The 23,014-nt window shown below is 38.2% G+C and overlaps 1 protein-coding gene across 12 annotated transcripts in view; it reads left to right on the plus strand.

Annotated features, from left to right (window-relative positions):
* fryl (furry homolog, like) overlaps positions 1-23,014 on the plus strand; it is a 129,977-nt gene that overhangs the window by 74,599 nt on the left and 32,364 nt on the right. For 8 of the 12 annotated variants that reach the window (XR_010821747.1, XM_066719950.1, XM_066719945.1 and 5 more), the window contains 25 exons: positions 227-323; positions 2,273-2,352; positions 2,909-2,989; positions 3,626-3,794; positions 5,804-5,896; positions 6,378-6,476; positions 6,888-6,989; positions 8,575-8,619; positions 11,136-11,239; positions 11,994-12,102; positions 12,530-12,616; positions 12,986-13,157; positions 13,531-13,663; positions 13,802-13,909; positions 14,239-14,476; positions 14,975-15,163; positions 15,607-15,693; positions 16,321-16,589; positions 18,543-18,738; positions 19,607-19,731; positions 20,070-20,127; positions 20,452-20,543; positions 21,086-21,258; positions 22,360-22,520; positions 22,734-22,844. Coding sequence is in view for 11 of the 12 variants with exons in the window: in XM_066719950.1 (XP_066576047.1) it covers positions 227-323; positions 2,273-2,352; positions 2,909-2,989; positions 3,626-3,794; positions 5,804-5,896; positions 6,378-6,476; positions 6,888-6,989; positions 8,575-8,619; positions 11,136-11,239; positions 11,994-12,102; positions 12,530-12,616; positions 12,986-13,157; positions 13,531-13,663; positions 13,802-13,909; positions 14,239-14,476; positions 14,975-15,163; positions 15,607-15,693; positions 16,321-16,589; positions 18,543-18,738; positions 19,607-19,731; positions 20,070-20,127; positions 20,452-20,543; positions 21,086-21,258; positions 22,360-22,520; positions 22,734-22,844 (3,178 nt within the window). In the remaining variant the exon portion in view is untranslated. The remainder of the gene's footprint in view (positions 1-226; positions 324-2,272; positions 2,353-2,908; positions 2,990-3,625; positions 3,795-5,803; positions 5,897-6,377; positions 6,477-6,887; positions 6,990-8,574; positions 8,620-11,135; positions 11,240-11,993; positions 12,103-12,529; positions 12,617-12,985; positions 13,158-13,530; positions 13,664-13,801; positions 13,910-14,238; positions 14,477-14,974; positions 15,164-15,606; positions 15,694-16,320; positions 16,590-18,542; positions 18,739-19,606; positions 19,732-20,069; positions 20,128-20,451; positions 20,544-21,085; positions 21,259-22,359; positions 22,521-22,733; positions 22,845-23,014) is intronic. The other 4 variants (XM_066719946.1, XM_066719952.1, XM_066719949.1 and 1 more) reach the window with 1 other exon arrangement.

Genomic DNA, 23,014 nt, shown 5'->3' on the forward strand with positions numbered 1-23,014 from the left:
ATGGAAATGTGATTTTTGTTTCAGTATTCATTAATTGCTTGTTAATTTATCCACATCATTGACACTTACTGTAGCAGGTGATTTTATTAGACCTTACATTCAATTTCCCTCAGAGATTTACAGATTTATAGTTTTAAAGGCTTTGTTTAACAGTACATTAGAATATGGTTGTCATAGATTGGCTTTTAAATCTCAACCTTGTATGCATTTTCTTTTCTCTTTGCAGAGATGAGCAGCATCGTGACAAGGATTATCTGCTGGAGCGGAGAGACTTGGCTATAGATTTCATTTTTTGTTTAGTTTTAGTAGAAGTTTTAAAACAGGTAAGATGCATGGGTTATCCATCTTTTCCTTACTAATCGTAGTATGTTTTTAAAAAGATGAACTGTCCTTTGAGCCCTTTGTCACAATGTTAAGTTCAGATTTTGCTTCTCCACATCAACAGTTAATGAAGCGGTTTTGTTCTGCTGAAAAGATGCAACAGTATTCCCAGTGCAGGAAAAGCTTTGTATTGTGCCTAGCAACTGTGTCATGTTTTCAGGTATCTGAACGGCTTGGAGAGGGTGGCATATGGAAACTGTGACCTGAGACCTGTGGCTCTTTGGCCAATTGAAATGATATCTGATTGGAGGCTTAGAATGGACATTTGCATATGTTTTGCTCCCTCATTAGAATGAGGACAATTTTATTCAAACCTGCTTTCCGAGAACTAAAAGCAACGCTCTAAAGAATGTGCCTCCTCAAATCTTGTTCCCTGTGTGTTATGTTGTGTGTCGGAGAGCCGTCAGGAAAAAGTGTCTTAACAATATTTTGACCGTGCACTCTGTGGCCATTTGTTCTGCAGATGTAAATTGGCGTTAGGTCATAATCATGGTTTTTTCCAAGGTAATGACAACTGTAATGCGTGAGCACGTGAACTCTGTTACTAACAGGCCTTGCTTTAACTTTTATTGGATTTCTTGTTGCAAGTAAGACTGAAGGAGGAATTCAGAATATAAATAAACAGAAAATAGTCTCCAAAATATTATCTCTGGCATGGCTTCAGATGTTTTGTATCTGGGTGGTGATAAACACTCCCTTTGTGCATTCCTAAAGCGCGTCTCTAAAGCTGTGTCCTGAGCCGCAACAGGTGAGCACATGCCCTGAACATACTCTAACCTGCTGTTTTCCACTTGTAACATTGATCTCAGGCAGAGTTAAATGTAATCTTTAGAACCAGTAATCTTTTAGTAGTTGTCTTTGTACATCCATACGACAGGGTACATAAGGCCCTTTCTGATATCTATCTTTCCCTGAAGGGAATTTGAATTCCTTCCATTCTGCTAGAACAGTTAATAAAGATAGAGACGAGAACAAAGCCAAAACATTTTACCTTCTACGAATTTTTACTTTTACGATTTTATTTTTATTTGACCATGAGCTCCTAAGGGGCAGGACACAGTGGTGAAAAAACTGCTGGTCAGGGTTTGCTTTGTTGGCTGTGTAGAAGCTCAGCTTTTTGGGCTGTGGGATGGCAGTGTGAAAAGAAGCGAATGTCCTGAAAGTGTACTTTCACAGGATGTATAGACCTATATGTTGCTTTCATCTTTCTTTTGCTGGGAGGAGGTTTATAGCAGTGAACCAAGCTGGTTAACAATTTTTAAATCTGGGTATAAAAGGGAAAAAAATCATTAGCAAATTCAGAATGACCAAAAAACAAGAACAATACATATTTGTTTTAATCCTAATGGGACTTAGTTAAAATCGGCTGAAATGACAACTATAAATTCTATAAAATTATGTTGCTAAGTAAATTATTCAGGGGAATAAGAAACAGAGATTCTGAAATATGTTTATACAGGTCCTTACAGTGTCGGTGGTTCTATTAATGCTTAGATATGCAACGTGAGAACATTGAACACAGTTATTACAAGGCAAGCATTCATCAGTTTTCTGTTTCCGAAATGCATCTGTGCATAAGGCTGGACATTAAGGAAAGCATGAAAAGGACACTGCATCATCTCAAAAAATAACAAATTATTAATTTATTTATTGGTGGACCATAACATCTGTGCAGTGCTGCTTAAAAGCAGTCTAGGCAGCTTCCCAAGGCTGCGATGAGCTGCTTTTCAGACTGTTGCCTGATAGGTGTCAGAAATTCTTTTCATGGTTTGCTACCTACTGAATCTCCAGCATTTTGCACTGTAGTCAGATGTGGAGTGCACAGCTAAGCGCTGTTAATGAGAATGACAGAGCGCACCAGCGGTGACATGCTGAAATGTTTGTTCTGCAGATTCCTCTTCATCCAGTGCCAGATGCTCTAGTACATGAAGTTCTAAACTTGGCTTTCAAGCACTTTAAACACAAGGAGGGGTAAGTCAGTCATGACTCTTGGATTCAGTGACCCTCACATTCCTTTTGAACTCCAATTCCACTTGGCTAGCAATGTTATAACCTTATTAATTCAACAGGAGCTCTTATTTCACTTATTTTGTTGATTCTATAATCTTTTGAAGTTGGATGCTGCTGTATGGTTATTAGTGTAGCTTTGTTTTAAATGTGTGCATTGATTATAACACACAAGAACAACTATTTAAAGTCACTTTATAAGAAGAGTATCATGTTCCCCCTTGCCTACACCACATGTGATTTGCCTTAAGGGACCAAGGCATTCAAAATGTTTTAGTGTATATTGTCCTAATCAGTAACATGTATAAGAAGGCAACATTGATAGTAAGTGTTTATGAAAATCAAGATGTAAATCAGGAGGAAGCAATATGCCCAAAGCTCTTTACTGGCACATAGGAAGATGTTTTCAAGATAATACTGAGAAATACTGAGCCTGTAGAAAGCGTATCATGCCATTATTGTTGATATGTTAAGCATGTAAGGCAATTCATTAGTTACCAGTAATTTTCTGTTTTGACAGGTACTCGGGGCCCAACACTGGCAATGTGCACATCATTGCAGACTTGTATGCAGAGGTCATCGGAGTTCTCACACAATCCAAGTAACACAAGATTATATATATATTTTGTACATGCAAAAATACTATTATTATTGTAACCGCTGAGTAGTTTGCACTGCCTGTTCAACTAGCAAACGTGGGAAGACACAAATTGCCATATGTGTCTGAATGTGCTTGAACTTTCCCATGAAATACCAAATGTAAATGTCTTTGCAGTGCTGTGCAGACACTTCCTTGAGTTCTGTAGGATTTCTACTGCATTGTCATTTGAGGACACCGCACTTTTTACTAAAATAACAACAACAATCTTTCTGTGTTCTGACTGGAAGCCCTGCCAATAGTATTTACATTTCTCTTCCAACTCAATCACATGCGTGGCCGTTGGCAGTTTCCTTTGATACCACAACAGTCTGTCCTTCATAACCGTTGGAGGTGGACATTGTCTGTTAAACACTATTCATTTGCTTCCAATTAAATGTTTAGCCAACTAGGCTTTCTTATTCACTGTTTTGCATACGTTTCCAGACATCTGTAAACTGAAAATGTAAAGTTGTTTAAGTTGTTGTGGCTTTTTAAAAACAAATCTGTATTTGTGGTATGAAAGATCAAAGATCAAAAAGTGTCTTGAATTGCTAACTTTTTGGAAAGAGATTGTAAAGAGAATATATTTGTTTGCAGATTTCAAGCTGTCAGGAAGAAGTTTATGACAGAGCTCAAGGAACTCCGTCAGAAAGAACAAAGCCCACACGTGGTGCAGAGCATTATAAGCCTAATAATGGGGATGAAGTTCTTCAGGGTCAAAATGTACCCGGTAGAAGATTTCGAGGCTTCATTTCAGTTCATGCAGGTAAGAGAACTATGTACATGCATATAAAAATAGAACACACCAATACCATTAACAACCATCTGTAGGTTTCAGTGCTTGATTTGTATGGATCTTTTCTAATGTGAAAGGCCGTTATGTTAACAGCGTATTTGATTGTTTTTGTATCCATTTTTATTTCAATGCATTGATGTAGAGCAATTAAATGTATCCCTTCTCATTAGACACGCTCACACTGCTGGATCTGTGGCGCTCACTAGGAATGTAGCGGAAAGATGTGAAAACACTCGTTAGATTTCCATAAGCTTGTATTTGTGGCAGCAAGACATTTAAATATAACCTGATCATTCTTTGTTTTATAACTATAATAAGGTGTTTTCATTGTAAATGTGCACACACTTCATTCAAGTTACAACATCTGAGAATTATGATCTCGGATCATTTTAAATCATCATAACCCATAAATATAAAGCCATCTATAAGCTTTTTATGCATTATATAGATATATATTTTTACATGTTTTGTTTAGTTTAGTTTTTTACACTGTACGAAACATTCACACTCCGATGCAACTTGAGACGACCGAGTCGCTAGATCCCATGCCAGTGAATGATTGGCATTCTTTTAAGGGTGGCGCACTCCTCTGAAACATCAGAGAGCTTAACAGAGGCTTCTCTGGGAGTTTGAGGCTGGGCAGGAACAAGAACTGTCATCAAAGTACTCTTGCTTCACCTTGAGATAAAGGTGTGCTTGTTCTGTTACTGTTGAAACAAAAACATTTGAGGATGTTTGTGAATTAAATTAAATAGAGCCTTGAGGAAAACATTTCTATAAGTGGCAAATGTCAAACTATTACAGCGGAAACTATTCGAGCTAGTCAGAAAACCGGCAGAACAGGAGCATGCTGTATGGTTTGCAGCAGCACAGCCGACCTCTGACCTTTTGTTCTTTGACCACATTCAGATTATTGTGCTTATAACAGTTAGTTAGCAATTATCCCTTTTCCATTGCAACATGATACATTTTTTGGATGTATATTTTGACAGATCCTTCTTAAAAAGGATATATAAGCTACATTATAGATTTCTATTTAGTAACAAGCACCAGTACATGTTTCCAGTGTACTGACTTTAAGACCAATAAATCAATCCATGCCGAGTGTGATTTTTAAGTTTTATACGTTTTTTTTGCTTGTGAGTTGCTCACATATCTCAGTGCTTTTTTAATAGTAGTCAGCCTTTTTTGATCACTTGTTACAGCTAGTGACGTTACACTTTTTTTTTTTTTTTTTTTTCACCAAATGATTTGTCATAAAACTGAGGTGAAGGGAATAAGGGGACTATAGTGAAAACAAGCCCTGGATCTGGCCTAGTGCTGGTACAGTTGTTGACATTGACACGTGCTGGTGACATTTGATTCTTACGGTTTGATCAATAATGTAAGCCGAATCATTATAATCACTAGTACTGTCAGCTAACTATTTTCCCTTGTCCTGGCTTTATAAACGAAGATTTATGCAGATTGTTAATTAGCTTCTCAAACTTTAAAAGCTAATTTGTGAGTCATCAATCTGCTGTTACATTTCAATTAACCATAAAACATTACCTTTTCAAATCCATTTGCTGTTACATTTCAATTAACCATAAAACATTACCTTTTCAAATCCATTTGCTGTTACATTTCAATTATCCATAAAACATCACCTTTTCAAATCCATTTGAAATAAATGTTTTTCAACACGTGCAATGTTAAACTAATGGAAGTGTTGTAATAAACAGGGCTTAGCTTTTGTGGGCTTTGTTTCACATTTTGTTTATAAAATGCATAAAAGTGAAAGAATTATTCATTTCAGAATTGTTTTTATATATTTTTTCTATTACATCTATTATTCACACTACATCGATAGTTTTAAAACACTGGTTTCTACAAATGTAATTGTGTAATGTTTACCTCAGTGAGATTCATGTTTTGCGGTTCGTCTTTGTGATACTATCTCTCGTCTTACACTTTTCTGCTTTTTTGCCTCGCCTCAGGAATGTGCCCAGTATTTCCTGGAAGTTAAGGACAAGGACATCAAGCATGCGCTGGCTGGTCTGTTTGTGGAAATCCTGATTCCTGTAGCTGCTGTGAGTACATTAAACGTGCCAGGACATGATGAATACCACGTCAGTTAGAATGGCTGTAATAGTGTGGCAGCCAGTGATGAACTATGATGCCTCTAAAGGATCAAACGCAATTACCTTCTACTTAATTTGGTAATTCAGCTTTGTTTTCTTCAATTGTTCATCTTTAGCTATAAATTATGTCCACTGAGTGATAATTAACACCACTGGAATAAGCACACACTCCATTTGTTTTGAGAGATAATTAAGGCCAGCTGAACATGCTGCTAGTTTACAGTGATGATTCTGCAGCAAGATAAATTCTTTATGGATTTAATAACTTGCCTTTACCCAGTGCGCACACCTGTGATTTTAGATCCCATAAGCGTGGGTGAGCAGAAGCCACAATTAATTAAATTTTCAATAAATACAATGCATTTCTTGTTAAGACTTCTATGCTGAGGTGTTTTTTTGTTTTTGTTTTTTCTTTTCTGATTCTCTGCAGGCTGTGAAAAATGAAGTAAACGTGCCATGTCTGAAAAACTTTGTGGAGATGCTCTATCAGACCACCTTTGAGCTTAGCTCAAGAAAAAAACATTCTTTGGTAATATTTTAATTTAAATGTCAATTTTCTGATAATAACAGCAACAACATAAAACGCACTTGCAACCAATACATTGCAAGAGCTTTGTTTCTAGTCAAAATATGAGAGGCTACAGTAAGCAGACTATTCCTAACTACTAACTGTTAATGTGCTTTTCATGGATTTGAAATTCTCATAAAGTATGGTAGTCACTTACAGATGTATATGTTGCATCCTGGGGAATATAGAATTCGAATTTTGACTTTTAAACTCAATTTCTGAGAGTCTCCAGCCCATAGTCCGGTCTTGTTGCCTAGCAGCGAGAGGGCAATCATCCTGTTCTTTTCCTCTCCAACAAGCAATGGAGAAAAGCTAAATATAACTTTATTATTTTGTTTTGTCAATTGCAGTATTTTCCTTTCTTTTCGACAGGCCCTCTATCCCTTGGTCACGTGCCTGCTGTGTGTCAGTCAGAAACAGTTCTTTCTGAACAACTGGCACATATTTCTACAGAACTGTCTGTCACATTTAAAGGTATGTCTTTGTCCAGACCTTTTATTTTTAATAAGATCTAGAAGCCTACAATGCATTTTAAAGTCAGGGTATTCATTTAAGGATTTGGGTAGTTTTCTTAGCTTCTGGTTTTAGCCGAGTTGCAATTTTCTCGCCTAAATGTCACAGTGTTGAGCTGACAGATTGGTGTCAAGGTGGTAAGTTCAGGGTGTGGTTGGGCTCCATTAGCAGCACAGAATAAAGATCATGACTTGTGTTTCCTCCAGTTTCCAGTGCTGTCAATCCACCTCCTCTCTGATGTTCTAACAATACACAAATGACAAAAACAAAATCAACCTTCTTTTTTTATTCTGTATTTTGTTTTTAATCTGTTCATGGCAAATTGTTGATTACCAACTTGATTTTTACAATTGACTCCATTTTCCATTAATTTCGTTTTTTTCTTCACAAGTTGATTATTGCAGATGCATGTTCTTCTGTGCTTCATGGAATATAATAACTACCTTAACCTGAATGTAATGATTCAAATACGATTGAACTGAAGAATGGTCAAGCTTAGCCAAAGAGTGACAACAATTTGAAATCTGCATCTCCGAAAGACGTACCGTAATTAAAGACCGACACTGACACAGGCTAAAACAAATGACGTCGGCAAAGCGATGCAACGGGCCGAGAGAGCAGAAGACGACAAGACTACATTTACTGAGGACACAGTTCAAACATGCTTTAATTCCAGACAGCATTTGCAGAACCTGTACGTTTCATAATTTCACCATCCACTGCACACAGTCCCCCATGTTCACATTCATTACATCCTTGTGCATCCTTGTGGGTTTAGGCATTCATCGTCCTCTTCATTCACAAAAACAGATCGCTTGCAAATTATGTATAACTTCTGACACAAATATATTTGGTAAGGGTTTGACCTTCACACCTATTAAGCATAATCTTCCCCTTAAAAATAAAAATGTATTTTATTTTTTAAATTTTTGTTCTGTATGTTGCATTTTGTTTAAATTCATTGTTTAAACAAGAAAAACAAGCTCTCATTTCTTAATTACATGAGTAGTAATCTAGACAAAATCATACTATTTTCCCTTTACTCCTTTAATGAAAAAGAGATGGCTACCAATCAGTAGTGTAGATTTATAATCCAGAATAAAGCTGGGCCTTCTGCACCACAAAGTTCAGAGGTGTGGTGTGTGCTGTGTCTTTGTGAAGTAGGCCTAGATTGCCTCCTGCTATTTATTTTATTTTTTCCTTCTTTTGTCCCTTGTCTGCATGCCTGCTTTCTGTACTAACTGTCCTCTAACTTACTTCGTGTCTGTTTGATTTATAAGCTGAGCACTTCCACCGCCATTTATGATTCCCATTATTTAGTGTCACCATTTAAACTCCTCTGTGGAATGTCAGGAGTTTGTTAAAATATATATATTTTTTGTTCTTCTGTGATTCAGTTTATCATTAGTAAGTTTTTCACTGTTTTACGGGTCATTTATATTTTGTTTTTTGTTGCGCTTTGTTCTAACATGCATGTGCACACCATTCTCATGCTTTATATGTTGTTTTTTGTTTGTTTTCTGCTATCTTACATTTATTTATCTAGATGCCATCTAACAACACTATCAGAAAACAAATAGAAACTCTGCAGGTGAGTTGTTAAGTCTTCTGATGTGAATTCATGTTATTCATTCTAAGACTTAAACGCAGTTGGGATGTTGTAGTTTGAATGTCCTTTGGTTTTAGTGGAATTGTACTGAACACGCCCTGCAAACTCATGTCAGTAATTTGCAGACTGTTTTCCGTTACCTTATTGTTACATGTACTCGATGGGTTTTTTCCCTTAGATTTCTCTTGATTAATACAGTCGCATTTATTACACAAACCACACCAGACTTACACTCCATTAATAATGTTAGGCACTGACTGTGCCCAAATAAATGCCCAAACAAAAAAGAGGCCATCAGTGTCCTGGAGCAGATCATATGTAATAAACATTACATGTTATCATAATGTAGAAAGCACTATTGTTTACCAAAATTCTTAAACTTTTTGTTCATTATTTTTTTTTAAATCTAGTTATCATGTTCACTTTGCTTGTTGTTACATGCTGAGCGGTAGTAGCAGGGAAAGGCAATGGAAAACAAAATATGACGACGATCAAGCAGATATAAGCAAGAACCCTCAGTACTTTTGTATTCTGGTTCCCCAGTTCCAGGTCTGATTGAGGAGTTGTCTCTATGGGTGCAGAGCCCTTGTTTTTTGGGTACTTTTTTTTTGTGTGTGTTTTTATCAATGGAACTCCATGGGGGCCAAACCAGATCCCTGTAAAACGCCATCTGCTACAGCTCTGCAGTCTGGTGTGCGAGAGGCTAAGTAGTGCGACTGGGTTTGATCTGGGAGAAATGCTGAGTGAGTCGTGGGTGTCCTCCTGGGGCTGCAGTCAAAACGCATTGTCCAGAGACAAGGAGGAGGCAGTAAAACACTTAATTTTAATGTGAAGAAAAATTACCCTCCACAGTTTAATATAAGGGCTTTTGAAAACTACCACATGCTTTTACATGTACACATTTGTGTGTGTGACATGATGAGTTATGATATTCAGGTTTGAGTAATTTAGGTGTTGGTAGAATCCACACTCTGGATTGCATTTTCATAAGCAGGTTTATTTTAATTTTATTTAAGTTAAGTCTTGTTTTGAAAGCAACATTTTTCCGTTGTGTTAATTGCAGCAGAGATGCTTAATCAAGCTGTCTTTAACCTAAACAATTATCCATAGCACACCTGTTTGGCCGTCGCTTTCCCGTTTATTATTTTGAAATTGTGTGGCACATTTAGTGTGATGCTTTACCCATTCCTTCCATGACTGGGCCCGAATGTCAGAGTACTTTGCATGTTTAATTTGTTTGCTATCCTTTCATAGTTTGCATCTGCTGCTCCGTCTGGCTATGCAATGACGTAATGCCAGAGAGTTTGCAAGGCATTGCTTTATAGTCTGTGCACAATACATTCATGCATAGGAGAAGAAAATGCATTGCATTCATGCCAGCTGGAGTACCAGCAAACAACTTTCAAAATGCAAATTATTTACAGAACATGCTGTCACAAACGCATATTTTCCAGTTTGGGGAATCTAAAAGTGTTAATAGATAGTTTTGTTTTCTTAATGTAATTTTTTGTTTTTGATTAGAAACTTAAAAACTATATATTCCATGTTTGCTCTTTTTGGGGGGAGGGGTTCAGCAGCCTTTTTGCACACAGCTCCTATTTCAAATCACTTTCTGGATTAAAATGGTGATCAAAGTTCACCTGTTCTGCCTCGTTTCCACAGTTTGTCTCAGGTGTGTCTCAGTGTGATGTTTTCACTATATTAGGTCCTTTTCAGTGATTTAGAAAGAATAAAAGTTGAGATGAGGAATAAGTTGTAGTTTTTTCTTCCCCCTTAGTTTTTTTGTTTTCAAATACCTGTGGCCTGAGAGGAGTTAGTTAAGGACATTACAGTTAAAATACTCCCTTCAAATGATTTTTCCTCCTTACTGAAACGCATAGGCTTTGTGTGTCAGTGTGACTGTGTGTTACTGATGTGCTCTCGTGTTGTGGATTTCGTTCGTGTTTTTCCATACCAGAATGAGTGCTGTGCCTCGCTGGGCAGCATGCCACTTGACTTCTCTTCTCTGTCCACCACCTCACAAGGCACAACACACTGGAGCCGGACCACTCGTTTTCATTCAGTCTACCCCCAATATGTGTATTTGTCCTCCTAGCTGCATTGTCTTAAACCAGCATCTGGCTCTTTGTGGTCTAGAACAAATGCCAGGCAAAATGTTACAATTTACTCAAGTGTATTTTATACGGTATATATCAAAAAATGTATTGTTATAAATCAGTTTTTCTACAGCAGGGATGCAGTGTATAGTGTGATTGTGTAGGATGTTGCTTTGTGATTTGACCACTTTGTGAGAGTATATAAGGTTTCAAACCCGTATGTAAAGTGTTCTGTTTCAGCATTTATTTATTTATTTTTAATAAAAGAAAATAACACATTTTTGTGATCATGTATTCATCAGAGTTGAATTATGACGGTTCCTGCCTTTGTAACACGATGTCAGAGCCAGCTGTAAGGCTCTTGTGTGGTCTCAAATGAATGTGTTTTTGGTTCTTTAACAGAACAAGGATCCCAAAATGTCAAGAGTTGCACTGGAGTCACTGTACAGATTGCTGTGGGTTTATGTAATCAGAATAAAATGTGAAAGCAACACTGTAACACAAAGGTCAGTAAATAACCCCTTTTCAACTGAAATAAAAGCAAATCTGAGTTGCTGTGGCTTGTAAGAAATCATACAGTATGTTGCTAAATAAATGAACAAAGCTCGAAGTTGTAACATTATAAGTGTGGCCATCACTTGCAAGCATGCCAATTTCAAGAAAACATTGAACTTAAAAATGTTACTTTTCATAATCACATCTTTGCACAAAACACTCAAAAGTAGTTTTTTCTTAATCACCTTGTTTTGAATGTTAAAAGGCGCTCCATTAAATTGCAGACCTTGTGCACTATTGGCCCAAGAGTATGACTGAGGAATCGAGATAATGTTTTAAAATTCAAATTGTGTTTTCTCCACTGACTTTCAATTCAGTATTCTGATGCAGTCTCGGTTTTCAAAGCAACAGGGAATATTTAAAGGAACCTGTTTAAATAGGTGAAGAAATGAACTTTCATTTCAGAATAGTCTTGAATACCCTAATTCACCCTCCAGGTAATTGGTAAAGAACAATACACTTTTTAAATGTAGTTTTAAAGGCTCATAAATATAGATTTTTAAAGAGGATGAGTTTTAACTTTCAAGTGTTTAATCAAGCAGGAAAACAGATGTCTGTACCGGTGCCAGTAAGGTTGTTCTAGCCGGGTGTGCGTGGCTTCTTTGTTTTAGGTATCTTATTATAGTCTTAATGATGACACAGGGTTGCTCACAGATGCTGTTCTCAGTGATGCTCCATTTGCAATGTTTGCGTCTCTCCTCCCAGCCGCCTCCTCAGCATCGTCTCAGCACTTTTCCCCAAAGGCTCCCGCAGCGTGGTCCCCCGAGACACCCCCCTCAACATCTTCGTCAAGATCATCCAGTTCATTGCTCAGGTGAGCGCTTTCCCTCCACGGCCTTTTAAGTCACGGGCTGTTAATCAGTGGGCAAATGTGTGGGAAAATGACAAATCTTTTGTTGGGTACTTTCACAGAGAAGGGATTCGCTCATCCATTAAACTTGACTGAACAATCCATATTTATTTCCACAAGCTGGGGTTCATTTTTAATATAACATGGATTAAACTGGACCGTAAGATATTTTGTTTGTTTACTGGGTTATTATCGTCTAATAATGCTTTTGAATATTCATGTTTTAATTATTATTGCTATAATATCGTATTTGGGACCATTCAGTAGACCTCTATATCTATTAGTGTTAGAATGCATGCTTTCATTGTAGTGAAATGCCTTGAAAACAATAGGTATTTGTTTGATGATCATTTGTATTTGTCTTTTTTTTATGTTGTCTCCTCGATAACAGGAAAGGCTTGATTTTGCAATGAAAGAAATTATATATGACCTTCTCTGTGTTGGAAAATCACATAAGACATTTACAATAAATCCAGAGGTAAGATTTTTTTCCAGCAGTGACAAATAGTATGAAGGTCAAGTTGGTTACACAGTGTTCAGATCTAATTATTACTTGTGGGGAATAAAATATACACTCACAGTTTATATAATTTGAAGCTTATATTTAATTGGCTAAAGCATAGCATTAAATGCTCCTAAGGAAAATGTTATTTAATTATAATTGTATAATTCTATTATGTATATCTATTTTTAACAATTTTACCTTCAAACAATTTCGAATATATGTGATTCTTTTTCATTCTGCCCCTTTTCCCTGCTGTAAAATCGGTGGCAATAAGCTATGGCCCAGTGGGTGTTAGACAGCAGTAACTCTTGACATTTTTATGAAATCTGTGGTTTATTCCAGAGGATGAATATCGGCCTGAGGGCTTTCCTGGTGATCGCTGACAGTCTACAGCAAAAGGACGGGGAACCTCCAATGCCAACAACTGGAGTGGTCATGCCATCTGGGAACACACTGCGTGTTAAAAAGATTTTCCTGAACACCACGTTAACAGATGAGGAAGCCAAAGTGATAGGTAGGGTCCCAGTGGTGATGTCCGAGGCACGCCGTCAAAGCCAAAGCCATTTCGAAGCAGTAGAGGCTTTGTGGCTGTGTGTCCACTTCATACTAAGGAATACATATTTATTTACAGTCATTCCACTTACTATATTGAATAATCTGTTAAGTACATCTATGGTATAAATGTCACTACTGAAAGAAAAGCTGTTTATTTGATCAGAAGAGTGGTCAAAATAATTGATGGACTTCGTATTATTAGTATTTTAAATGTAAATTACATCTACAATTGCAGTGATATCCACCTCAGTGTGTTTTATGAATCTATACAAAAGAGTCGGAGTGAGGTTTCAAGGACTGCGGGAGTTAACGGTGTGATATTCTCATTCCAGGCATGTCACTCTACTATCCACAAGTAAGGAAAGCCTTGGACAATATCCTACGGCATCTTGACAAGGAGGTTGGCAGGTCAATGAGTATGACAAATGTGCAGATGTCCAATAAGGAACCTGAGGATATGATTACGTAAGTCTTGTTTTTTTTAATACCGTTGTCTTTCAGGTGTGTTGTATATGGTTTTTAGGTTAACATTAGTTATTTACAGAAGTACGTCATTGAAATCGATTTGGGGCTGTCCTCACTTCCCCTCTTTGTTGTGTTCAGAGGTGAGAGGAAACCGAAAATCGACCTGTTCCGGACTTGCGTGGCTGCTATTCCCCGCCTGATTCCAGATGGCATGAGCCGCTCCGATCTGATTGAGCTGCTGGCTAAGTACGAACCTGTGTTCTTCTCTCAGTGTCTATTGTGTTCAATGAGTGAACATCTGTTTTTTTTTTTTTTTTATTATTATTATTTATTTTAATTTTTTTTCTTGTCGGACCCATAGAACAAATGAAGCATTAATGAAGTGCTGACAAAATCCCAACTGAAGAACTGAGCTGATTCTAAAAAAGGCCGACATTTTTCTTAAACATTTACGGATAATTAAATTATTACGAGACGTCTAAGGACTGACCTTTCATTTATCGAGTGCTGGAATTAGAGTAGTTTTAAAGCCTAAAAACATAAATTGAATGGTTTAAATGTATTTTCCATCACAGGCTGACCATCCACATGGACGAGGAGCTACGGGGCCTGGCCTTCACCACACTGCAGGCCCTCATGGTGGATTTCCCCGACTGGAGAGAGGACGTGCTCTCCGGCTTTGTCTACTTCATCGTGCGCGAGGTCACTGACGTACACCCCACCCTGCTGGACAACGCCGTGAAGATGTTGGTGCAGCTGATCAGCCAGTGGAGACAGGCCGTGCAGTCTGGGAACAAGACCCAGGACTCTCCGGTAACCATGGGTGGATGTTTAGATTTGAACCTCTAGACTAATGTGTGCGAGCTGTGTGGGGAATGCTTTGAAGGTCAGGGAGGAATTAACATTAATTTGTTTTGTTTTATTTCTATGGAGAATAGTACACATCTGACAAATTCTTATCAACAGCTTTTAAAATTAGTCATACTTTTGTTCTTCTCCTACTCCGAGGCCAGAATCTTTACAGAATCATAATTTGACCAGGCTTCATCTGAAATCATACAACTTAAGTGCTAATGTAATATTCAGTTTGATCTTCTATTCTGATGCACGTGACTTCTTCAGTTTTTGTTCTCGTACCTACCTTGCATATATTCTCTCCTGCATTCAGAAGAAATTGTTCTCAACGTAAAAGTCTAGTAGTCAAAATTGGTATTAGGTTTGTCAGGACAGAACCGAAATCCAGTTGAAGCCATCATGAAAGATGCACTTCACAAAACAATGACGGTGAGAGTCGTGTGCCATGTTCTGCAGCAGCGGGGCGTCCCGAACGGCAGCTCCCACTCCCTGCCCCTCGAGAGGATGCCATGCTCCAGTGTGTTCCATGTGGTGGAGGGCTTGGCTCTGGTGGTCCTGTGCAGCTGCCGGCCGGCCACACGCAGACTGGCCGTGAACGTCCTGCGAGAGGTCCGGGCCCTGTACACGGCTCTGGGCATTTCAAAGGTATGCGGCTCACCTTTCTCAAGTTAATTCATGATAATTCTCTTCATCCATTTCACTTCCAGCCCAATGCCTCTGCTTGCCTTTGTTGTGATTTGTTGACAGTGGCTTAGTCTCCATTTGTTGTTTTTAACAGAGACGCCTAGCTAGGGCAAAATAATTAATCATCTTGAATTTTTATAGCATACCTAGTATTTTTGTTAACCAGGTTTAATATCTATATAATGCGTAGGAAAAAAGTACAACTTTTAATGCCCTGCCCTTAGTGGTGATTAATATCAATTTAAATTGTGAACAGAAGAAGGACATCTGTCTGATTGAAGTTATCAGAAAATGGCATTGCATGTTTCATTAACTCTGTTCTTGTCTTTGTGATTAAATTAAGGCCCTTGATGTTTTTAACTAGCGGCTGTGATGTAATCTGTGATATTTCCCTGCTCTCCCAGGGAGATGAGGAACTGGCGATTGATGTCATGGACCGCATGAGTGCATCTGTGCTGGAAAGCTTTATTCACCTCACTGGGGCAGATCAGGTGAGGTCACTACGGATACTCCACTTATTCAAGCCAAACGGACTACATTTGGGTACAGCTCACACGTGGGACTATAGTTTCCCACTGTCATATAGATTCATTAAATATAAATGAGCGGATTCCTGTGAATAAAAGCCCATTTACTAAGAAGAACCATTCTCCTACTTGAAGGTTTTCTCTCTTCTTAATTTGGCAAGGATTTTAGTTTTAACCTTAAAATGGAAGGTATTAAATCAAGCTCTTCAAGATTAATTCTCAATAATAAGTCATTCATCTTACTGACAAGCACAAAGAGTGTAAAGAGAGCTTTAAAGCAGCATTAGCCCACATTTTTATGTGCAATAGTTTTGCCTGCTTAGACACAGGATATTTGCGAGAATAAATGTGCTAGTATCATAGTATAAAACACTTCATCATGGGAACTAACCAACATTTTGGGAGAGCATTTCACAAGGGAGTAATTCAGTCGGTGATTTAACACCCTATTTCTGCACTCTTAAACGTCGCAAACGTGTCCCTGCAAGAGAGTGAAGAAAATGGCACGTACCTAAATTTATACTTGCCGTCATTGTTTCGGCACTCGCAGGGGCCTCTCTTGTGTGTGACCAGCCTTGTGTTTCCCTGCAGACAAACCTGCTGTACTGCCCCAGTGGAATTGACCTGCAGACGCTGGCAGAGTGGAGCTCCTCTCCCATCAGCCACCAGTTTGACGTGATCAGCCCCTCACACATCTGGATTTTTGCACATGTGACCCAGGGCCAAGACCCCTGGGTGATCAGCCTGTCCAGCTACCTGCGGCAGGAGAACCTCCCCAAGCACTGTCCCACAGCACTGAACTACGCCTGGATGTTCGCATACACTCGGCTGCAGCTGCTCTCCCCACAGGTGGACATCAAGTAAGTCGTTTTTCTTTGTTTGACGCATTTTTACGAACATGGTATAAACAAATTGTATTCCACCAAATGAAACGCACCCTTTAGTCAGCGAGACTCTGGCCCAACAGGAAGTACACTTCTTAATTTAAATCTCTCTCCTTATGTGAAATAACACAAATAAAACTCGGTGGGATGCATACACAATCTAAGTATTAACTTTGTTTCTGTTTTGATTTGTTTTGTAATTCCAACAGTGGTTTATAAAACAGTTTCTAGCAAAGACAGAGTTTGCTTTGGACCATTAATTGACTACTAAATCACAACCCATTTCTGGTTTGCTTTCATCCAAACCAGAATATGCTTTAAGATGTGCTGAAACATTTTCTACTTTACAACAATAAGATTGAGTGTTCTAACAACTCTTATTGTATGTGTTGTAAACTTATTGTTTGTGGAAACACTGTACACAATTGACCTCTGAAAGTTGTGTGTTGTTCCCAAATAAAGTTTCTTCTCTAACCGCATGTTCTAGTTGTTAATGCAAAGGCGAGAGGTTGTCAGTGAGAGTATTTATCAGTGTCTTGCAGTATAATATTAACCTCTAAGTTTAACAAATGAAAGACCTGATATACAAGTTGTTCTTTCAACAACTTTAAATTTTAAGAAAGGTATAATGCAAATATTTTCTAGGATTTGAATATTAAGTTTAAGGGATATTCTTTGGAAATAAGTAAATAGCTGTAGTACCTTTTGTAGAGGTCTCAGGAAGACAGTTGACTTATAAAAGCTTCTTGAAAAACCTTCCACACAGACTGCTGCAGCCGTCACGAGGCTTTGTGCAGCTGAAAAAGCATCTTTGTCAGTTTACGAGCAAATATCTTTAGTAGAAGCTTTTGCTGTTTCTGTATTGCCAAGAAGCAAAGCATTTAAATTATGGTACAAAGAATGCAGCCTCTAGCATCTTCTTAAGTGTTAATGAGAAACGATATCTGAAAAGGCCTGCAGAATAAATGGAAGGGAAAAGCTGTCTTTTTTTTTTTTTTTCTCTTCTTATAGGTGGCATTTAATTAAACTGAAAGGCACTATTAAAGGTCTAATTGCTGTCTCTTTCTGAAATTAAAGTGCTTTTCATTACCCTCATGTTTGAACATACACGTCTGTTTCATGCTTACAATTTGTCAAATCCTCTTCTAAACAGAAACATTCATATTATAAAATATCTTCTAGTTTGTGTAGCATACTATAAAAACTATGTGGATAAAAGTTATTTGTTGTCATTAGTCTGGATACAAAAATGGTTTGCCAGTGTTGCCAGTACTTGCAAGAAAACAAACACTATCTGAATTATGGGTGAACAAACGTACACTATACTGTATAGCCTACATGTACCCTATTTACCGTTTGATCCTGATTTTCATTTCGATTGGTTATGATGTTACAATAGTTTCGGTTTTTGTATCCAGACTCATGTCACCAATTATTTATTTTTGTGTTGTTGATTTTAAGGTCCATGGCACCATAGATATCATAGAGCATTTCCCTGTATTTTGTAATATGCAGATCTCTGTTTTGCCGTGTATTTGACATAAACTTTACCCGTGAAGTGGACGCTAGTGTCCAAACATGGCAGTAATGAAAAGCCCTTTTATTTCAGAAGGAGCGATTAGACCTTTAAAGCTATTGTAGAGAGTGGAGAGCTAAGAGGCATCTTGCATGCTAAGTTAATTTGCACTGTCACTTAGGAGGATGGTTTTCTATTAATGAATAAAAGAAACCTGCATTCCGCTTAAATTACATCATTCAAAGAACCTTAGCACATATCCTTTTGTTCTTCACATGCTTGTTGTTGTTGTGTTTTGTTGTTGTTGTTTCCGGAATGATCACTATTGACACTAAACGCTCAGCCTATATTTAGCCTTTACACTGGTCTGTGTACCAAAGTGAACAGCGCTCACCCCTCCACTCTCCCCACAGCAGTCCCATCAACGCCAAGAAAGTGAACACCACCAGCAGCAGTGATTCATACATCGGCCTCTGGAGGAACTACCTGATACTGTGCTGCAGCGCGGCCACCTCCACCCCCTCCTCCACGTCCTCCGGCTCCGTGCGTTGCTCCCCGCCCGAGACGCTGGCGTCCACTCCCGACAGCGGGTACAGCTACGACTCCAAGGTCAGGACTGGCCCAGTGCCCTGCTGCCCATTCAAGACATGCTCCTTGGCTTTTTGTGCATTTCTTCCTACTTTGTGTATTTTAATAGTAAATGCAATCAGCCATAACTGCATTTTTGTATTTGATGTACAGAGCAACATGTTATTATCTGATGTGAAGAAAATGGTTTGTAAATAGGTCATTGATTCATTTTGAACATTTTCAATATTATTTTTTATATTATCTGTAACAACATCTAGCTGCTGATGAGAACAGTCTTGGGTTTAAGGGCCGTTACTTCAGGAACCATTTATTGATTAATCCACGGATAGTATCTGCAGTTTGTTTAAAAGCTGTTACTTGTACTTCATTCATCTGATGGCCAACAAGGAAATGGGCTGCAGGGCCTCGTATTTGCTTGTTATTTCTCTGATGCTTGTTCAAACCCAGTGAGAAAATGATGTCATCTCAGCGGTGAGTCATGACTCCTAAAGGGAGATCAAGCAGGCAGTGTAACATTGAAGAAGACTAATTGAATCTCTCAGGGATACTAGAGATGAATCCTTTCTTTAACTTTAAAATCTGATCTGTTTTATAAATAGGACTGGCTAGCGGATGTCTTGATTTTTCATTTTAAATCATAACTCTGATCTTCACATCAGACAAAACAAAGGTGACCTGTTGATGCCATGTTCACTTTGAACGCAAAGCAGAGGTGAGGTTAAATGCCACATGATCCGCCCTGCTTCTGTTTACAATGTGGACTGAATGCATAGGTGTGTCCTCTTAGAGAAACCTGAAGACTGTTTGGGTCTATGGAGATGTTCTTTAAATATCTACCTTCAGTGGAGTTACAGATTGTTTTCATTTTGTCATATTTGTTTTTCAGATCATTGGTATTCCGTCCCCCTCCTCGTTGTTTAAGCACATAGTCCCTATGATGCGCTCTGAGAGTATGGACATCACTGAATCTCTTGTCCTCGGGCTTGGCAGGACCAACCCCGTAGCCTTCAGGTAATTTTGGGTGTGCCCAGAAACACGTTGATTTTAATAGGAGCTAAAACTGGAATCCGTACCAAGTTAGATGGAACTACTAACCAGGCAGAGGGAAGGTTAGACTGAAGGACACTCGTCAATTATAAGTCACGGTTTATTTTATGTACCATGCTGTTGATTTAAAAGTTGAACTGGGATATTCTACTATACTATACAGAATGCTTTAAGATGTGTATATATTATACTTATTGGTACCTTAACAGTTCAACTTCCTTCTAATACATTGTAGTTCCTTACACAGTTAGAGGATGGGAAAGAGTGGTAACATTTTCCTGGTGTCTTTTCGTTTGTGACAGAGAACTCATAGAGGAATTGAATCCCATCATTAAGGAAGCACTGGAAAGGAGGCCAGAAGTAAGTACAATAGCTCCCTGTACTGCTAATCCATAAAAATGTCAAACTTTTATTAGCAGGTTAACAAATTGTATTTCTAATAGTGTGATTCTAACTGTAGACTTTTTCTTTATCCTTTGAGTCATTATCTTTCCCTTGATATTTTATGACTATGCATTATTTAGTTTACATAATTATCCATTACCCTTGTTTGATTTTGCATGTCAAATAATGCAAGTGTGATATTTAGGGGTTTATTTATTTACTGGTTTAGCAAAGTTTCAATAAATGTTCAAATATTTTAGATTGTATGTAAGCATTCAGCCTGTGTTTCTCTCTGTTCAGAATATGAAGCGACGCAGGCGTCGGGATATTCTACGAGTGCAGCTTGTGAGGATATTTGAACTGTTGGCAGACGCAGGAGTCATCAGTCAAACGTAAGTGCTTGGCCAGCATAGTGACGCAAGATTTGTGTGCACCCTGCTGCCAGTTGTCCACCGTCCTTTTTTTTTCTGTTGGAATTACCGAAGGTCACACAGAGCTTCCTCTAAACTGGTTTGCCCAATGTTAGTATAAGTACATTTTATTTTCCCCACCCAGAACCAATGACACTGTGGTTCTCGAGACAAATCTTAAACACGTTTGTGTGTGGTACTAGCATGATTTTAAATGCTCTGTATTAGGGATTCATGGAACTAAGCCTTTCAGAGCTTTTGGAGTCAGCTCGAATTAGATGAAAAAGCCTTATGCATGCTGGGAGAGATTACCAATCTTATGCAAATTAAAATATAGATGTTGATAATAAAATGCAACAATGAAATTGAACTATATTGAATTCTCAATCTTGGGGACAGTTTTAAGTGTGTGAATTGGGGTTGTTTCAGGAAGTGCTGTTGGGATGGTGCTGAAATACCTAGAAATACTTTCTTCTCGGCTGCATTAATTAACTTTTTTTCCTCATGTCTATTTCCCTGTTCAGTGCGAGTGGAGGCCTCGATAGTGATACACATTCCCTGAATAACACTCTGTTGGAGTATGTTGACCTCACCAGGCAGCTTCTAGAAGCTGAGAATGACAAGGACTCCGACACCTTAAAGGATATTCGATGTCATTTCAGTGCCTTGGTGGCAAACATTATCCAGAATGTTCCAGGTAATTCAAATATTCATTTCTGGACCTGATTGCTTGAGATTGAGTAACTACTATTAACCCTGCTCAAGTCCATAGGATCCTTTTTTACCACTATCTAACCTAGTTTTTGAGAAGTCTCCTTGGCTTTTAAAATGAACGCTATAACATTTAATGCTGTGTTGAAGAGCGTTCTCAGGTTCCTCTAGTTAAAGTTGCATTATGATTTTGTTTTGTTTTGAGATGGGCTAGATGCTTGATCGTTTAGAAGAATATATATTACAGATGCATTCATCTCCATCATACCTAGAGATGAAACAGTCTCTTTAAGTACCTGTAGCCTCAGGACCTGTTGGATGTTTTGCACGCAAATTAGTTGTCTCTTCACTGTGCTGTTGTGGAAACAAAGGACCTTTTTCTTTTCACCATGTTTAAAATCACAGCTTCTACAGATGTGCATATTCAGCTAGCCGTCAGTGGTTTATACAGTCATCAGCTGTCAGAATGACAAATGGCTCCAGCGCATCCTCCATGTGTTTCATGCAGCTTTAGCTCGGTTTCCTGGAGGATGCTTTATTCAGCACATTGTTATGGTCACATTTATGAATTGCATAATTAATGCACCTTAGTTTTATAATTTAGTGCACCTAGAAAAACAAATGAGCTTTTGTTTATTGTTATTGCCCCTGGTAGCATAGTTGAAATGAACGATAACTTCAAAGGGATAAGAAAACCAAAGCACTTTTTTATTGTACTTGTGGAAGGGGTTAAAGGGCACGAGAGGCACAAACTGAAAGCACAGTGCATGATAACAAATCTCTTGAAACAAACTGAGAGACTTCAGCCTTTTACTGTATTTATATTTGATGTCAGTGTTATCTAAATGAAAAAGGAAAATTACCAGGAGGTCATTTGAAGAGCAATGGCAACATATTGGGAAGTATCAACTCTGTAAAAGTACTCTTCAAAATCAACACATTAAAATATTCTGAATTGTTCACAATTTTCCAGAGAATATTTAAAAGAAAAGGTCATTACACCAACTTCTAATGGAAATCTGTTGTAATTGTGTCATGGTAGTGTGGTTTTGGGAGTTCAGACTAATGGTTTTGTCATGTTTCCCAGTGCACCAGAGAAGGACCATCTTCCCCCAGCAGAGTCTGCGCCACAGCCTCTTCATGCTGTTCAGCCACTGGGCCGGGCCCTTTAGTATCATGTTCACACCCCTGGACAGATACAGCGACAGGAACATGCAGATCAACAGACACCAGTACTGTGCGTTAAAGGTACATCTGCCCTGCTTTGATCACACCTTCAGCTTTAGTTTTTCACTGGAAAATGTCACGTTTGCAAGCCATTCCTGACATGGATAGAGGTCACGGTCTGGTGTGGTCCTTCATCACAGCTTTCAATTTTTTTAATGTAACTTGGACATTCTTATTGACCCATTTTTAATTTTCCTCACTGACACAATTCAAACCCATTGTGTCCTTGTTTAGGCGATGTCTGCTGTGCTGTGTTGTGGGCCTGTAGCTGATAATGTTGGGCTGTCTTCAGATGGCTATCTGTACAAATGGCTGGATAATATATTGGATTCCCAAGACAGAAAGGTAAGAACATATTTGTGTTGTGCTTTTTTTAAATGTTCTGTCATTTACAGACTTGTTTATGCTATACAATGCGTGCTACATAACGTTATGCTAGACCTCTGTGTCCAATTTCATGATAATATACTGACAAACAAGGTACTGTAGATGTACATTACAGAAATTCAGTAATG

Source organism: Amia ocellicauda, chromosome 13 (genome assembly GCF_036373705.1).
Source record: "Amia ocellicauda isolate fAmiCal2 chromosome 13, fAmiCal2.hap1, whole genome shotgun sequence".
In the NCBI taxonomy this organism is placed as follows: Eukaryota; Metazoa; Chordata; class Actinopteri; order Amiiformes; family Amiidae; genus Amia; species Amia ocellicauda.